At 40.8% G+C, this 13,278-nt stretch overlaps 1 protein-coding gene across 1 annotated transcript in view; it reads right to left on the minus strand.

Moving 5' to 3' along the window:
* Positions 1-930: 930 nt before the first annotated feature.
* Positions 931-13,278, minus strand: part of LOC118332365 (unconventional myosin-XVIIIb) — a gene marked incomplete in the record, with an annotated part of 30,896 nt that continues 18,548 nt past the window's right edge. The window contains 11 exon segments of the mRNA XM_035667608.1: positions 931-1,092; positions 1,188-1,321; positions 4,322-4,507; positions 4,587-4,724; positions 4,830-4,913; positions 5,622-5,738; positions 6,786-6,899; positions 7,507-7,668; positions 8,038-8,142; positions 11,133-11,243; positions 11,329-11,529. Of these exon segments, the coding sequence (XP_035523501.1) occupies positions 1,047-1,092; positions 1,188-1,321; positions 4,322-4,507; positions 4,587-4,724; positions 4,830-4,913; positions 5,622-5,738; positions 6,786-6,899; positions 7,507-7,668; positions 8,038-8,142; positions 11,133-11,243; positions 11,329-11,529 (1,398 nt within the window).

The following is a 13,278-nucleotide window of genomic DNA, read 5'->3' on the forward strand; positions in this document are numbered from 1 at the left end:
CTCTCTGAGCCGCTAGTTTAGCTACAACACAGCTGAACAGTGTGAATGTGCTTCTAGTGACCCTAACAGTTTGTGTTTCCAGCATGGACACTGAGTCTGACAGCAGCTGCTCATTAGCTTGCTGTAACGCTGCTGTGGTCAGTCTGTCGAGGCCACGCCCCCTAAAGTCTCTGACCTCTGCAGGTCTCTGATGCATTTTTTACATTTGCTGATAGTGAGCAGAGCTGAAGGGCAGGCTGATGCAGTTGAAGCCAGTTATTGGTTTGACAACTGCTCGCTATGGGTGTGTTCATGTGCTTATGGAAAACGTAGGAAAAATGCTAATTATTAAGCAACAGTAAAGACAGTGTACCTTGGATTTAAACTTACAAGTCATTATGGAGTAAAATGCAGCAGTCGCTAATGGACTGTTAGTAGCCATGCAACCTGGGGGTCGGGAGCTTCATAGGGGGTCGCTAAAGCTTCACAGGGAAGCGAGGCATTCTTGATTTTAAGGCGTGTAAGAAAAATTTATTGTAAACTTCAGAGGCTTTGGCGACCCCTAGTGGAGGTCCAGACCCCCCAGGTTGGGAACTGCTGGGTTATACCATTCATGGGGGGTTTAAGCAACAGCCCCTTAAAATGTCAGCTCACGTCCCCGTTTAATAACACTTGAAGGCCTGATGGGACGTTCCATCGACATATAAAAGATAGACATTTCCATTTCCTTCCACTGTACAACAATGAAGCCAAAATATCCAGATACGGCCGCCCCTATCTTTCTCCATTCGGAGCCAGAGTCTGTGCAAGGGTTGGCGCCACGGTATCGAGGTATTGACTCAATGGCGAGCAGGGCCCCTTTTTAAAGCTTCAAATAACAAATAAAACTGATCAGAAAATGGACACTTGAACAAACATCTTGGGCTTTATACTTCAGTCAGCCACCAGGGGGAGAAAGAGATGTTTTGGCTTCACTTTTAGATAGCTGTCACGTAGTCCATCTTTATATACGTCGATCTGATGTTCAGGTCACACACACTTTACCAACTCGCACACTCGAGAGGTTCTTACAGGTCTTTCTTTCGAGTCAGGGACTCCACAGCCGTCTGAACGCTGTAGTGAATGAAGGGCAGAGCGGCGTCAGGATGAGTTCACACATATGGACGTGATGTTTGAGGCGGAGGAGAAGTTTTCCTTCTCACTGTTACCTTTCTGTGTCGCTCTCATCGCTCGACTCCACCTCCTCCAGGGCGGCCTGCAGGTCAACGATGCGGCGGATGGACGTCTCCAGGTCGGCCTGTAACGTCTGTCTGACGGCGCTCAGCTCCTCCACCTGCATTTCCTGTAAACAAACATTGACACTCACCTTCAGCATGTCGGCCATGTGTGTGTGTGTGTGTGTTTCCCGCCCTTCCCCCCTCCAACCTGTTCAGCCCAATCCGCCACAGCAATTACCTGCATTCTGGCCCATATTACCTCATCAGTCAAACACTGAGCGTCCAATGGCGCGTCCTCTCTCTCGTACAGTCCTACGACCTACCAGCCCGCGGTGCTGATCGCTGCCCGGCTTATTTAGGGAGAAAATTGTTACATACGCGCGCTGACATTGAGAGAATAGGATTGATTTATTAATTCATCTGTTGTTGGGTTTTTTTTGTTCGTTCTGTCTCTCCTGCATCCTGTCACACGAACACACACACACACACACACACACACACAGAGAAAAGCTTCTAGGCTTTCAAAGTTATTGGCTTTGTTGGCTTTGAGGAGACGGGTGTGGGTGCAGCGGTTGTCATAGAGACACATAACCATGTATGAATGTGTGTGTGTGTGTGTGAGTGTGTGTGTGCCCATAACCTTGAAGAGACAATGAGGATTAATCACAGTCAGAGAGAGAAAGCAGGATGAGGGAGAGATGACGTTGAGAGGAGGAGGAGGAGGAGGAGGAGGAGGAGGAGGAGGAGGGTGTGTGTATGAATATGTGTATTAATGTGTGTGTGGTTTGTATAGTTGCTTGGTAGTTGTTAAAGGGCTCCTTGGTGTGTGTGTGTGTGTGGTGTGTGTTTGTGTGTTGCTTTCTTTGTGCTAATAACGGAATAATTATTGAAGCTCCTCTTTTACTGAGCACAGAGGTCACACAGTCTGTATCTGACCTCCGCAGTGAGAACATTCATCAGATCCATGTGTTTGTATTCGTTGATGTCATACATCAGATTGGATTGTTGTAGTGTCACTGGGTGTATGTAAACGTAGCATAATTAAATCTGTGATATTAACAATAAAAGTCCCCCAGTCCAGCAGCTTAGGAGAGCTAACGTTATGCTACAAGACAGAGAGCTGAGAGAGAACAAAGTCAGTAACAATGCGTACGGTCGTGAAACAGTAAATATAATTTGACAGTATGTTTAACAACAAGACCAGCTCGCTATCAGCCATGTCATTGTCCCCAAAGAAATTACCTACTGCAGCTTTAATCATAACAAAAGTCCATATTTACCACCGCGGTATCACAAGAAATACCAAATCTTACATAGAGTTGCTTTAATTAACATTTTTAATGCATTTGTAATGGAGTATTTATAATACAAATTGCACTCAAACAGTGAAAGAAGTATTGAGATTATTTATATAAGTAGAAATATCATAAATGACAGAAATGAAGCTGAAAAGTATGAAAATAAGATCTAAGTTGTTGTTATAAATAACATTAATAGCTTATAATTGATGCACTAATAAGCAGTTATTTCATATGTTAGATACCTGCGTATTTACAGGTAAGATTATTACATTTATGGCTGTGTATCAGTTTATTTTCTGGCCTGTGTGGAAAGTCCACCAGTTAGAGCAGCTCTGTAACAAACATATCCTAGTTGGCAAACTGTTATTATAGAAATAAAGTTCATCCCTCATATGAAGATGTAATTATCAGAGAATGTGTAGGAGTGTTTATGTGTGCAGAGGCCCTCCCTCCTGCTGTCAGCGCTTGCAATGATCAAACTTGTGAAGTAATGAAAGTGATGTTTTCTAATGTTCCAGATAATACGCCAGCTGTTGTTTTTGTTAATGAGAACAGTGGAGAAGAGCCCGGGTTTTGGGAGAGCGCTGTACTTTCAATCATAGCCCGGAGGAAGTGTTTGCTGCCAGAGCTTTTTTTTTTAAATTACCAGCCTCGCTTTAAAATGTTGTCTCGCAGCCTGGATGTGAGTAACGCCTGTTGGGGTTTATATTTAGCTGCGTCAGCGGCGCCCAGGTAGTAGCGGCGAGGATCTGTGTGCAGGTGGCGAAATGTCAGACGAAAAGTGAGGAACTGTTCTGTTCCTCTAACTATCTCCGATCCAGACAAGAGGTTGCTATTTGTCTTGTGATGGAACGCCAACACTTTTATCTGCTGCTTTTTTCCCTTAAATGTGCCAAAAGTGTGACATACAACAGTGGTTCCCAACCTGGGGGTCTGGACCCTCACTATGAGCTGCCAAAGCTTCAGGGGGGGGTCCTATGGCCTTCCTTATTGTAAGTGGTGCAAGAAATCTTTAAAAATATTCAAGATAGGCCTAAATAGTCTCTGTGTTTTGTTAATTTCTATGAAGAAAACTAAATGAAATTGTTGTTTTTAATGTTCAGATTATTATTTAAGAACAGAAGCTGTATCCTCAGAGCCTTCAGTTTCTGATAAACAACCTCATCCTGCATTAGAAAATGGAGAAGAAAAGACTGAATTTGTTGAAAAAGAAGCCAATGAAGTGTATGTGATTGTTAAAAATAAAGAAAATACATAATACAGATGAAGAATTGTATAAAAGGTTCATAATATTCAAGAAAAATATAAATATTTACAGGAAATAATCTGCTAGAACTTCCTACAAATCTCTGGTTTTACACCAACTTCCTGCTGTTGTTGCGTCCACTGTTTGGGTTCATTGTGCAGTTTATCAGAGGTCGTCAGTTAATTCATTGATAGAAAGAAATGATGAAAAAGGTTGGGAACCACTGACATAAAAGAATAAAATAAGAGAGAACATTTCTGGGAGTAAACCAGGATGTCTGTCAGGCTGTTAGCTTTCCCACTGCTTCCAGTCTTTGTGCTAAGCTCACAGCTTCATAGTTACTGGACAACCATGAGTGTGGCACAAGCAGCGACCTCTGTGAATTTACTGTCCAAACTGTGACCAGTACTGTGTTTTAAATGGACAAGAATAGAGTAATGAACTGTGATTATAAAATACAGTAAGAAAACAGTACTTTAGATACAGTTAATCAAGTTTTAGAGGATGCTTTAATGGTTATGAGGTTGCTGCTGTTATTTACGGTGTTTAATGCGAGTGTCGGTGTGAGGGTTTGTTACCAGCTCCATGCGTCTGCGGCCGCTGTCCTGCTCTCTCTGAATCAGCTCCTCCATCTCCAGCCTCATGTCCTGCAGGCGCTGCTGGTAGTATCGGGCGTTCTCTCTCTCCCGAGCTTCGGTCTGGGCACTCTGCTCCAGCTCCTCTCCCAGACGGACCACGCTGTCCCTCAAACGCAGCACCAGCACCTGTACAACCCAGGACAACGTTCAGGTAAAAGCCCTGCAGGGAGGGGGGACACTGTGGAGAGTGGGAATGCATTCTCACCTCAAACCTCTTCACTTGGCCTCTCTGAAACTCCAGTTTATTCTCCAGGTCACATACACGTGCCTCCTGTTTACTGACGATGCTGCGCCCCACAGTGGACGACTCCAGGAACTGCACCCTCGACACACACTGCTGCAGCTGCATGATGGGTGAGGTGGAGAGAGGAGAGAGACAGATGAATGCACATATACGCCACCGAAGGTCTGTAACTGCACATTGGGGTTCACGTTCTGATGGTCTCACCTCCTCGTGGAGAGAGTGCCGCTGCTTCTTCACCTCCTCCAGTTCGGCCTGAAGCTCTCTGATCTGAGAAATATCACTGGAGGACTAAACCAGAGAGAAAGTGAGGCAGAGATTCAACTTCAGGATGAATTAAGGTTAAAGTTAGGTAGGTTCCCAACCTGGGGTTCAGGCCCCCCACTAGGGGTCGCTAAAGCTTCACAGGGGATCGTGAGGCCTTCTTGATTTAAAGACCTCTAAGAAAACTAAATAAAAATATACACAGAAGGCCGATATTTCAGCGTATGGTTCATTTCTTTGAAGAAAGGTAAATTGTCTGATAGAACAATGACAGGATAACACTGAATTGTTCAGAAAAAAAGCAGATTAAGTCTGTATGACTGTTAAAAATGATTTAAAAATCCATAATACAGACAGATAATTGTATAAAAAGTTCCCTAAACAAGAAATAATCTGCACAAAATTCATCCAAATCTCTGGTGAATCCGAGTTCACTGTTTGGGTTAATTGCACAGTTTTTAATATAATATTAAAAATCCAGAAAATATGTAACTGAGTCAGTTTTCCTGGTAGAAACCTCCTGAACGATGAACACTGAAGGAATCCTTACTGGGAGAAGCTGACTGCAATTCCCATGATCCCACACTACTTCACCAAGCTTTGTCTTTTTTTATTGTTTTGATGTGAGAGACCCCCAAGTGGCAGAATTTACATATTGTGCATTTAAGACACTTTAAGGTTTAAGATTATTGGATTAATAAGAGCTAGAGAGAAACGGTGGAGCGACAGCCGTACCTGAGCGATGAGCGCTTTGTGCTTCTTCATCAGTTCATTCAGGTCTTCCTGGTCCTCCTCAAGTCTCTTCAGCAGGTCCACCTTCTCATGCTGCAGCAGAGCCAACTGCTCGTCCACCTGAATGAAGATAAACAGGTGTGATTTCAGTTTATATCAGCAGTGTTCCCCGCAGGCACTTTGGAGGATGTTATCTGAGTTCTGACGACTTCTGATGAGATTATGTTCAACAAAGGTACAAAGAAAGAGTTTTTTCCTCCACAATAAATGTATTTTTAATTACCACTTTAAAACAAGTTGTCTGGTTGATTAGATTACACTGTAAAACCAGATAAATTAATTTAACTCCAAGAAACACTAACTTAATTTTGTAAGTTAATTAAGCAGCTTTAGTATTTTAAGTGACACTTTATTTGTATTGTGAAAACAAAATACCCAGTAAAAAGTACTTTAACTTACAAAACTAAGTTACTGTCCCTTAAAATCACTAGTAAAAGCTTCTTCATCAAGAATGTTTTTGAACTTACAGAATTGAGTTTGTGTTTCTTAAAATTTTCAATGTAATCTATTTCAACACTTTTTTGAGTTAAAATAACTTATTGCATTACAGTGTACTAAATAAAAATTAAATTTTTCAACCTTATTTATGTCAACACAACTCATCGATTTTTATTCATTTCTGTGAAGAAAACTAAATGAAATTGTTATTTTTAAGGTTTAAATTATTATTTAAGATTTAAACTTTGAAGACCTGAACACAAACTATATTCACAGAGCTTCACTCTCTGATAAACAGCCTCCTGCGTTAGAAAACAACCAAAGAGCTGATAGAACAATGTGCAGAAAACACTTAAAGTGTCAAAAGAAAGACAGAAAGAAGCATATCAAGAAAACTCGTTTTACACAAACTTCCTGCATTAGTGTGTTCACTATTTGTACAGTTTATCAGTTGTTCTCTACTGTTAATGTTGCATTAAATATAATATGAAATATCCATCAAATCAGCCAGTTTACTTGTGATAGTAAACAGGTCCCTTAAGGGAAAGCAATGAATACTGTGTGCTGACAGAAAACTCTCCCTCATGTCAGTTTCATCTCAATCATGCTTTTGTTTCTACGCTCATGTTTAATCTGTCACCTGTCTGAGCCCGTCAAACCCACACTCACCATACTCTTCAGTTTGCAGATATTTTCCAGTTCGATCTGAGTGTTCTCTAGCTCCTGGGACAGAGTTGTCTGAATGCTCTCGGCCTCCAGCCGCCTCGCTTCGCTCTCCTCCAGCTAATTGGCGATACAGAGAGTTTGTGAATCGCACAATACGTACAATATGTAATTATCTCCTGTCACAGTCGACCTATTGTTCAACAATGTCACCAAAGCTTTAGCCAACATGATAAACAGCAGGATTTCCCTACCATTACTGTATTGGCTTTTAGGGAATGAACAGACTCTATTAGCTTACCCTGGTTTCTTTTAAGTGCAATTTTTGTATCCATATGTAAGATTTTGAAGCATTTTACGTATTATTTTTATGTATTAATCTTTTTTCTTTGCCAATGTGTGAACAGGTTGTAACGTAACTTAAAAAAAATACTTTCTTGGTTGCCTGTGGACGGATTTAAATGTGTTTTTATGTTTTTATCATGATTCCCTACAGTGCGCAACACTAGCTAATGTTATCTTAGAAATGACGTCGCTAATCGGTAGCTAAATCTGAACAGGACGCCGACTGCAGTTCACTTAATGGCCACTGGTGGTGCTGTTAACAACAGTTTTATAAAAGTTACATATAGAGAGTTCATTTTATGTATTTTTTTCACCTTCTAACTAAAAGTGAATTGCTCTTTGAATCATTCAATCATCGTATCATTACATCAGGTGAGTGTACCTGGCAGTGCAGACGCTCTATCTGCTCCCTGCTGCCGTTGGGCAGGTTCTGCCCCGGGTTGTCGACGGTGGAGAGGAGCAGCTGGGCGTCAGCCAGCAGCGCATGAGTCCTCTTCAGGTCTCTCCTCAGCTTCTTCTCCACATCGAAGTCTCTGTGCCCCACCTGCAAGACGAGACACATTACATTAATCTTATCTGGAAAATCTTCCCTCTAAACACTTGAAAACACTTGAACTTGAGCTGTACGCCAGCTTGGCCACGGACCAGGACCGGGCCACTCATCAAGAGTCCATTACAGTGACAGAGACAGAGCGCTAAATTAGCTGCATATGCTTGTTTTGTGGTGCCTGTAATGTAGCGATGATGTATTCATCAGCTAGAGAACTTTAACCCACAATAATAATGATCTATGACGGACTCTCACTGTGGGAATAAACCTCACACACCCAGAAATCAACCAACGTAACGATGAGCCTGATTTCATGTGAGTAGTTCAGTGCGTGTGTGTGTGTGTGTGTGTGTGTGTGTGTACCTGGTCACACAGAGTTGCTATGAGTCCTTCCAAGTCGTGCTTCTCATGAATCACCATCTGTTTCTCTTCGTACTCCTGCTCCAACTGCATCTCCAGCTGCCTCAGCTACACACAGCACACACACACACACACAAAAAGACAAAAATGATAAACGGCCACTCTGATCGAGCTTTTATTGTCCTTGACAGGAAGTTTCCCCCTACAGCAGGATGCATAATGATCAGCATAAAAACTTCATCAGCGTCTGTGGAGGTGCGTAAAGACATAAACAGCACAGAATTGCGGAGTCCGCCAGTCCCAATGATCTTCTGTTGGATAAATCAGACAGAGTTTGGTCAGTTAAAGTCTTCATCAAGGTACCAGACTGAAGTACGAGTACATATATTATGCATCACATACTATTCACATGTACAGATTTCACATTAAAACCCTCCAAAATTGTACAAATTGTAGGCGTAGTACAGTTCACAAGCATGGTGGATTGTCATTAAAAATAAAATAATAGAGACAACAAAGACTCCCCTCGGCATCTAGCCTTCATTCCTTGCCAGTTGTTCCAAACCCAGGGGTCGGGCCCCCGACTAGGGGTCACCAAAGCTTCACAGGGGGTCATGAGGCCTTCTTGATTTTGTGTGAGAAAACTTAAAAAATACACACAGTAGGTCTATATAAATGTAAATCGTCTAATAGAACAACGGTCAAGCACCAGGGAAGAGAAAATAAGCTTATTAATGTCTGTATTGTTCAAATGATTAAAAAAAAACATAATAAAGACAGAGATTTGTATACAAAGTTAAATAAGGGAAATAATCTGCTCAAAATTCATTCAAATCACTCATTTTACACAAACTTCGTTTACTATTTGGGTTCATTGTACAGTTTTGAATAATAATAACAATAATAATAAAATGAAATATCGAATAAAATATGTCCCCGAGTCAGTTTACTAAATGACAGAAAAGAGGAAAAAGGTTTAGAACTGCTGATGTAGGAAGAACCTTACAGAATATATAACATATAAGTCCTATATAATCAATAAATAGAGACCATGCATGAAAAAATAAACCAGTTTTACCTGTAGACCAGCATGTTATATATTCTATAGGTAATAATATGCTTTAACGTGCAGCATAGGTTAAAACATTTAGCTTTTTTTTTCATCTGCAAGTGCCCTTAATTTGTGAATGTAGCATTACTGGATCAGAGTCTAATTCTTTATTAAAAAGAGATTTAGCTTTAAAACTACTTTCACCCAGAAATCCTGTTTTTAAAGGTAATGTAATTAATTTGCTTTAGTGGAAGAAAATTCTGTTTACACATTTTAAATAAGTTTGGAGAAATGCTGCACGAGTTTAATATACTTACTAGTTTTAGTGCTATTAACTAAATGTACCTTTCCTTAACAATAAATTAGTTACTTGTACTCAAAGCTTTGAGTTAACTCATCAGGTTTTTACAGTGCAGTTTGAAGTACTTTTGTTTTTGTTTTATTTACTTTAATATTCTAATTTTCTGCTACTTTATATTTCTACTTCACAACATCTCAGAGGGAAAATACTTTTTACTGCATTTATATGATAATTTCAGCAACAAATACATCCTGAAGTACTATTATAGGTGAAGATAAAACTTTATTGATCCCTTGGTGGAATTTTTACAAGCTGTGCTAGAATGAATAAAACTAATAAGAACTAATATCAGTGCATTTGTCAATGTCTGGGGCCCCGTTCTCAAGTACACTGAGATTTATTCAGATATTCCAAACTAATGAATTAATTCTGGAGGGGTACGGCTGTCCTGGACCCTCGCAACCTGTCGCAGTCAAGCACTTCCCAGGTGACGTCTGTGAGGGTTCAGGGATTTGTTTGCCTGTTTCGATGGCCTTATCCGGTTTTCATCTGTGCCTGTTTTGTTTATTTTTGTTATTACATCATCTGATCTGCCCTTCTTTGTCTGCATTTGGGTCCAATCTCCTGTTCTCTCCCAGCTCGACGAGGGTGACAAAAACCTGTGCGAACGTCGTGCTTTCTGTTTGATGTAACTGCAGAGAAGTGATGTAACTGCTGTCTGGTTGCATAACATTATGAAGCAGGAAAAAAAAAAGTGGATCATTCAGTGAAAAGATTTAGCCGAGGAAGGACATTCAAAAATCTGTACACACAAAATACTGCTCTCTTACACAACAAAAGGCTTTTAAGTTCAGCGTTAGTAGAGACTGAATTTTCTTTTTTTTTCTGAAGCTGATTCTCCTTTTATCAGTTGAAAGACTGCATCATGTTCGGAACATGTTTTAAAGGTTTTCTCAATAAAGAGAAAGTTCAAACTCGCATCCTTGGAAGTTTGAATTTAGCCGACGAGAACGGAAAGAGGCTTAGAGTGCAGCTGGAACAACCGTGTCCAGCTCTGCAGATCAAGGCTGGAGAGCTCATCGTGTTTGGATGCTTTATCCTATCAATGTTAAATCGAGAGTTCGGTCAGGACCACTTCTGTCAAAAGAACTTTAAAAAAAAAAAAAAAACTTTATTCCCAAATGCAGAATGTTATATTTTTAGCGGTATTGCTCTGTTCTGGGCCCTGTGCATACATGGAAAGTTTAAGACAAGGAGAGCAGCAGCAAGAAATCCTCCAGGGTACCAAACAGAGCAAGAATCAGTGACAACCAAGATATAGCATAAAAGGAGGAGCAGCAAAGGTAGAAAGGCTAAAGCTGCTTAAATAAGGCGCCTCGAAGGACATTTATCATTGGATGCTTGAAGGGAATCAGCTGATGTAGCAGGAATTGAAACCTTGACTTTTGATTGTTGGAAAGACTAACAAAGACGGTTTTGGTGAGTTTTATTCTGTTTCTGTCCACTTTGAATGAAGTTATGATGTTATGATCTGTGAGGTAAAATTGACGTTTTTCTCTATGGAGTCTGGTGGAGAGTGATAGGGATCCTTTCCATAATCTTGTCAGACACTTAGAATAACAATCTGAGCCAAAGTACTTTTTATGTTCCACCTCTGGCTGCAGTTTGAATCTGGACACTTAACCCTGTATGGCCTTCAGTTATGAATCAGTTATTACATCAACTGATTGTAATGTGTTGACCTACCCGCCTCTGAGAGTGCTTGTGTACATCCTCTAACTCCTCTTCCTTATCCTCCAATTCCTTCTGATGGATCTGCTTCATCCTCTCCATCTCCATCTCAAAGCGCATGTGGACCTACGAGAGAGAAGAGGGCCGAGGTGAGGAAGACGGCAGCGAGTGAGTATAAATGTGAGCGTGTCTGTGTGTGCGGTGTAAGCACCTGTTGCTGCTGCTGTATTTTGGCAGTGAGTGTGGTGATTTCCTCGGCTCTCTCGCTGGCCTGGCTCTCCAGGAGGCGAAGCTGCTTCTTGAGGTCAGGTAGCGAATCGGAGGCGAGATCAACCGGCAGGCTGAGGTCACGGATCTGAGCGCACAACTCCTCCTTCTGCTTCTGCAGACGGCCCACCTCTGACTGGCTCTCCTGCACACACCCACACAATAAGCACTGCTGATATGAAAAACACTTCAGTTCATCCTCCAACCAGAGATTCTGGGTTTCTGCAGCGCGTCTGCAGCCGGCGCAGGTTAAGCAGCTTAATCTCGCTCAAGGATAGTTTGGCAGGTTTGGCCACAGGGGAGAAACTGAAGCACAGCAACACGAAAACAAAGACAGTAAACAGCAGACTTTTTGTGAGAAGAGAGGAAACAGTTCAACTAAAAAATGTATGTTATGGATTAAGCTGCCTTCCCAGCAGTATAAACATCAGTTAGAATTAACTCTAATCTACCAGCTGCAACATTAAAGTGATGAACACATTAATGCATCTATAATTCGAATATAATTGTATTCTGATCACTACTTTTATTGTTGATATTTTACCTTTTCTACACCGTGGTACTACTTTTACTTAAAGGACCAGTGTGTAGGTTTCAGTGGCATCTAGCAGTGCAGATTGCAACTCCCTCACTTCACCCTTCCAAGTGAAAGGTGTCATATTCAGGTGATTAAACACTAATGAAAACATACCTATGAATATGATGCCTTGATGCCTCTATATGACCAAAATTAACAAACAACACCATCAGAGAGAAGATTGGATATTTCTATATATATGAACTCAATGAAACGAGGCAGTAGAAACCATACTGCTTTTATCCACAGGGGTGCCACAATCACCACAAAATTAAAGTTCCCCATAAGTATTATAGTGAATATTTCAGCTCGCCATTAAGCACAGCGCACAATTAAAAGTAATTTCAGCAGAGTAAGCTAACAGCTAATTCACATAAAATGATCTGGATTAGTAAAAAGAGTTTCTGAATGTATTGAACTTAGAATTTACTTATGAATTAATTCATTAAATAATGTTTTATTTCTTCTTTTACAAGTTACAAAGTCTTAATTTAGAGTTTGAAAGCCTTCTTTACCTGTCCTTTTAGATTTGATTAAAGAACAAAATCACTGACAGGGAACAATAACATTATTCATTTATTACCTTTTATTTCTTTGTTCCTTTCTGTTTCTCTGACTCGCACTTTTATTTTGTGTTTTTCATCTCTCTGTTTCTGATGTACTCCGGCCTGAACAACCATTATTGTGATGGCTCCCGTCCTCCCCTGCAATTATCCATTTAGTTTTATTATTGCATGTCTTTAACCGTCTTGTTTTAGTTGACAACAATGGGAAATTGCAGAGGCAGAGGAGCATAATTGGATGACTGGACTGTGTGTTCAGTGCAGGAGTGAAAGGTCAGATCTCTTGCTGTTTGGATACAATGACATAAACCTTTGAGTATCTGCACAACATACCGTCTGTCATATGTCAGATGTCCCGTTGACTCCAACGTCTCTGACTCATCAATCTACGAGGCAATTTACGTCACTTTACCGGCGTGACATCGTCTCATGAATCATATGTGACAACTGTAATTTCCACAATAGATTATGTGCTCTTTTTTAGGTTTGTTTGATGAATGATGGTCATTGATGTTTACCTTGAAGAGCTCTATTTTATCTGCAGTGTTTGTGTGTGCATTATTGTTGTGTCTGTGAAGTGAAGCCAACAGAAGTGTCTTAAACCTGCAGTCTATGTAACAACCAGCAGGGGGCAGCTCTATTTCCATTCACTCTAATGGAGAATGAGTCGACTTCTCAGTTGATTTATGAGCTCAGTAAACAGTTTCCTGATGAGTTTCTGGTCTCAGTCTCTAGTTTCAACTGTCAGCTGGGA

The sequence above is a fragment of the Morone saxatilis genome, unplaced genomic scaffold (genome assembly GCF_004916995.1).
Source record: "Morone saxatilis isolate NCDOM2014 unplaced genomic scaffold, NCSU_SB_2.0 Contig21, whole genome shotgun sequence".
Classification (NCBI taxonomy): Eukaryota; Metazoa; Chordata; class Actinopteri; family Moronidae; genus Morone; species Morone saxatilis.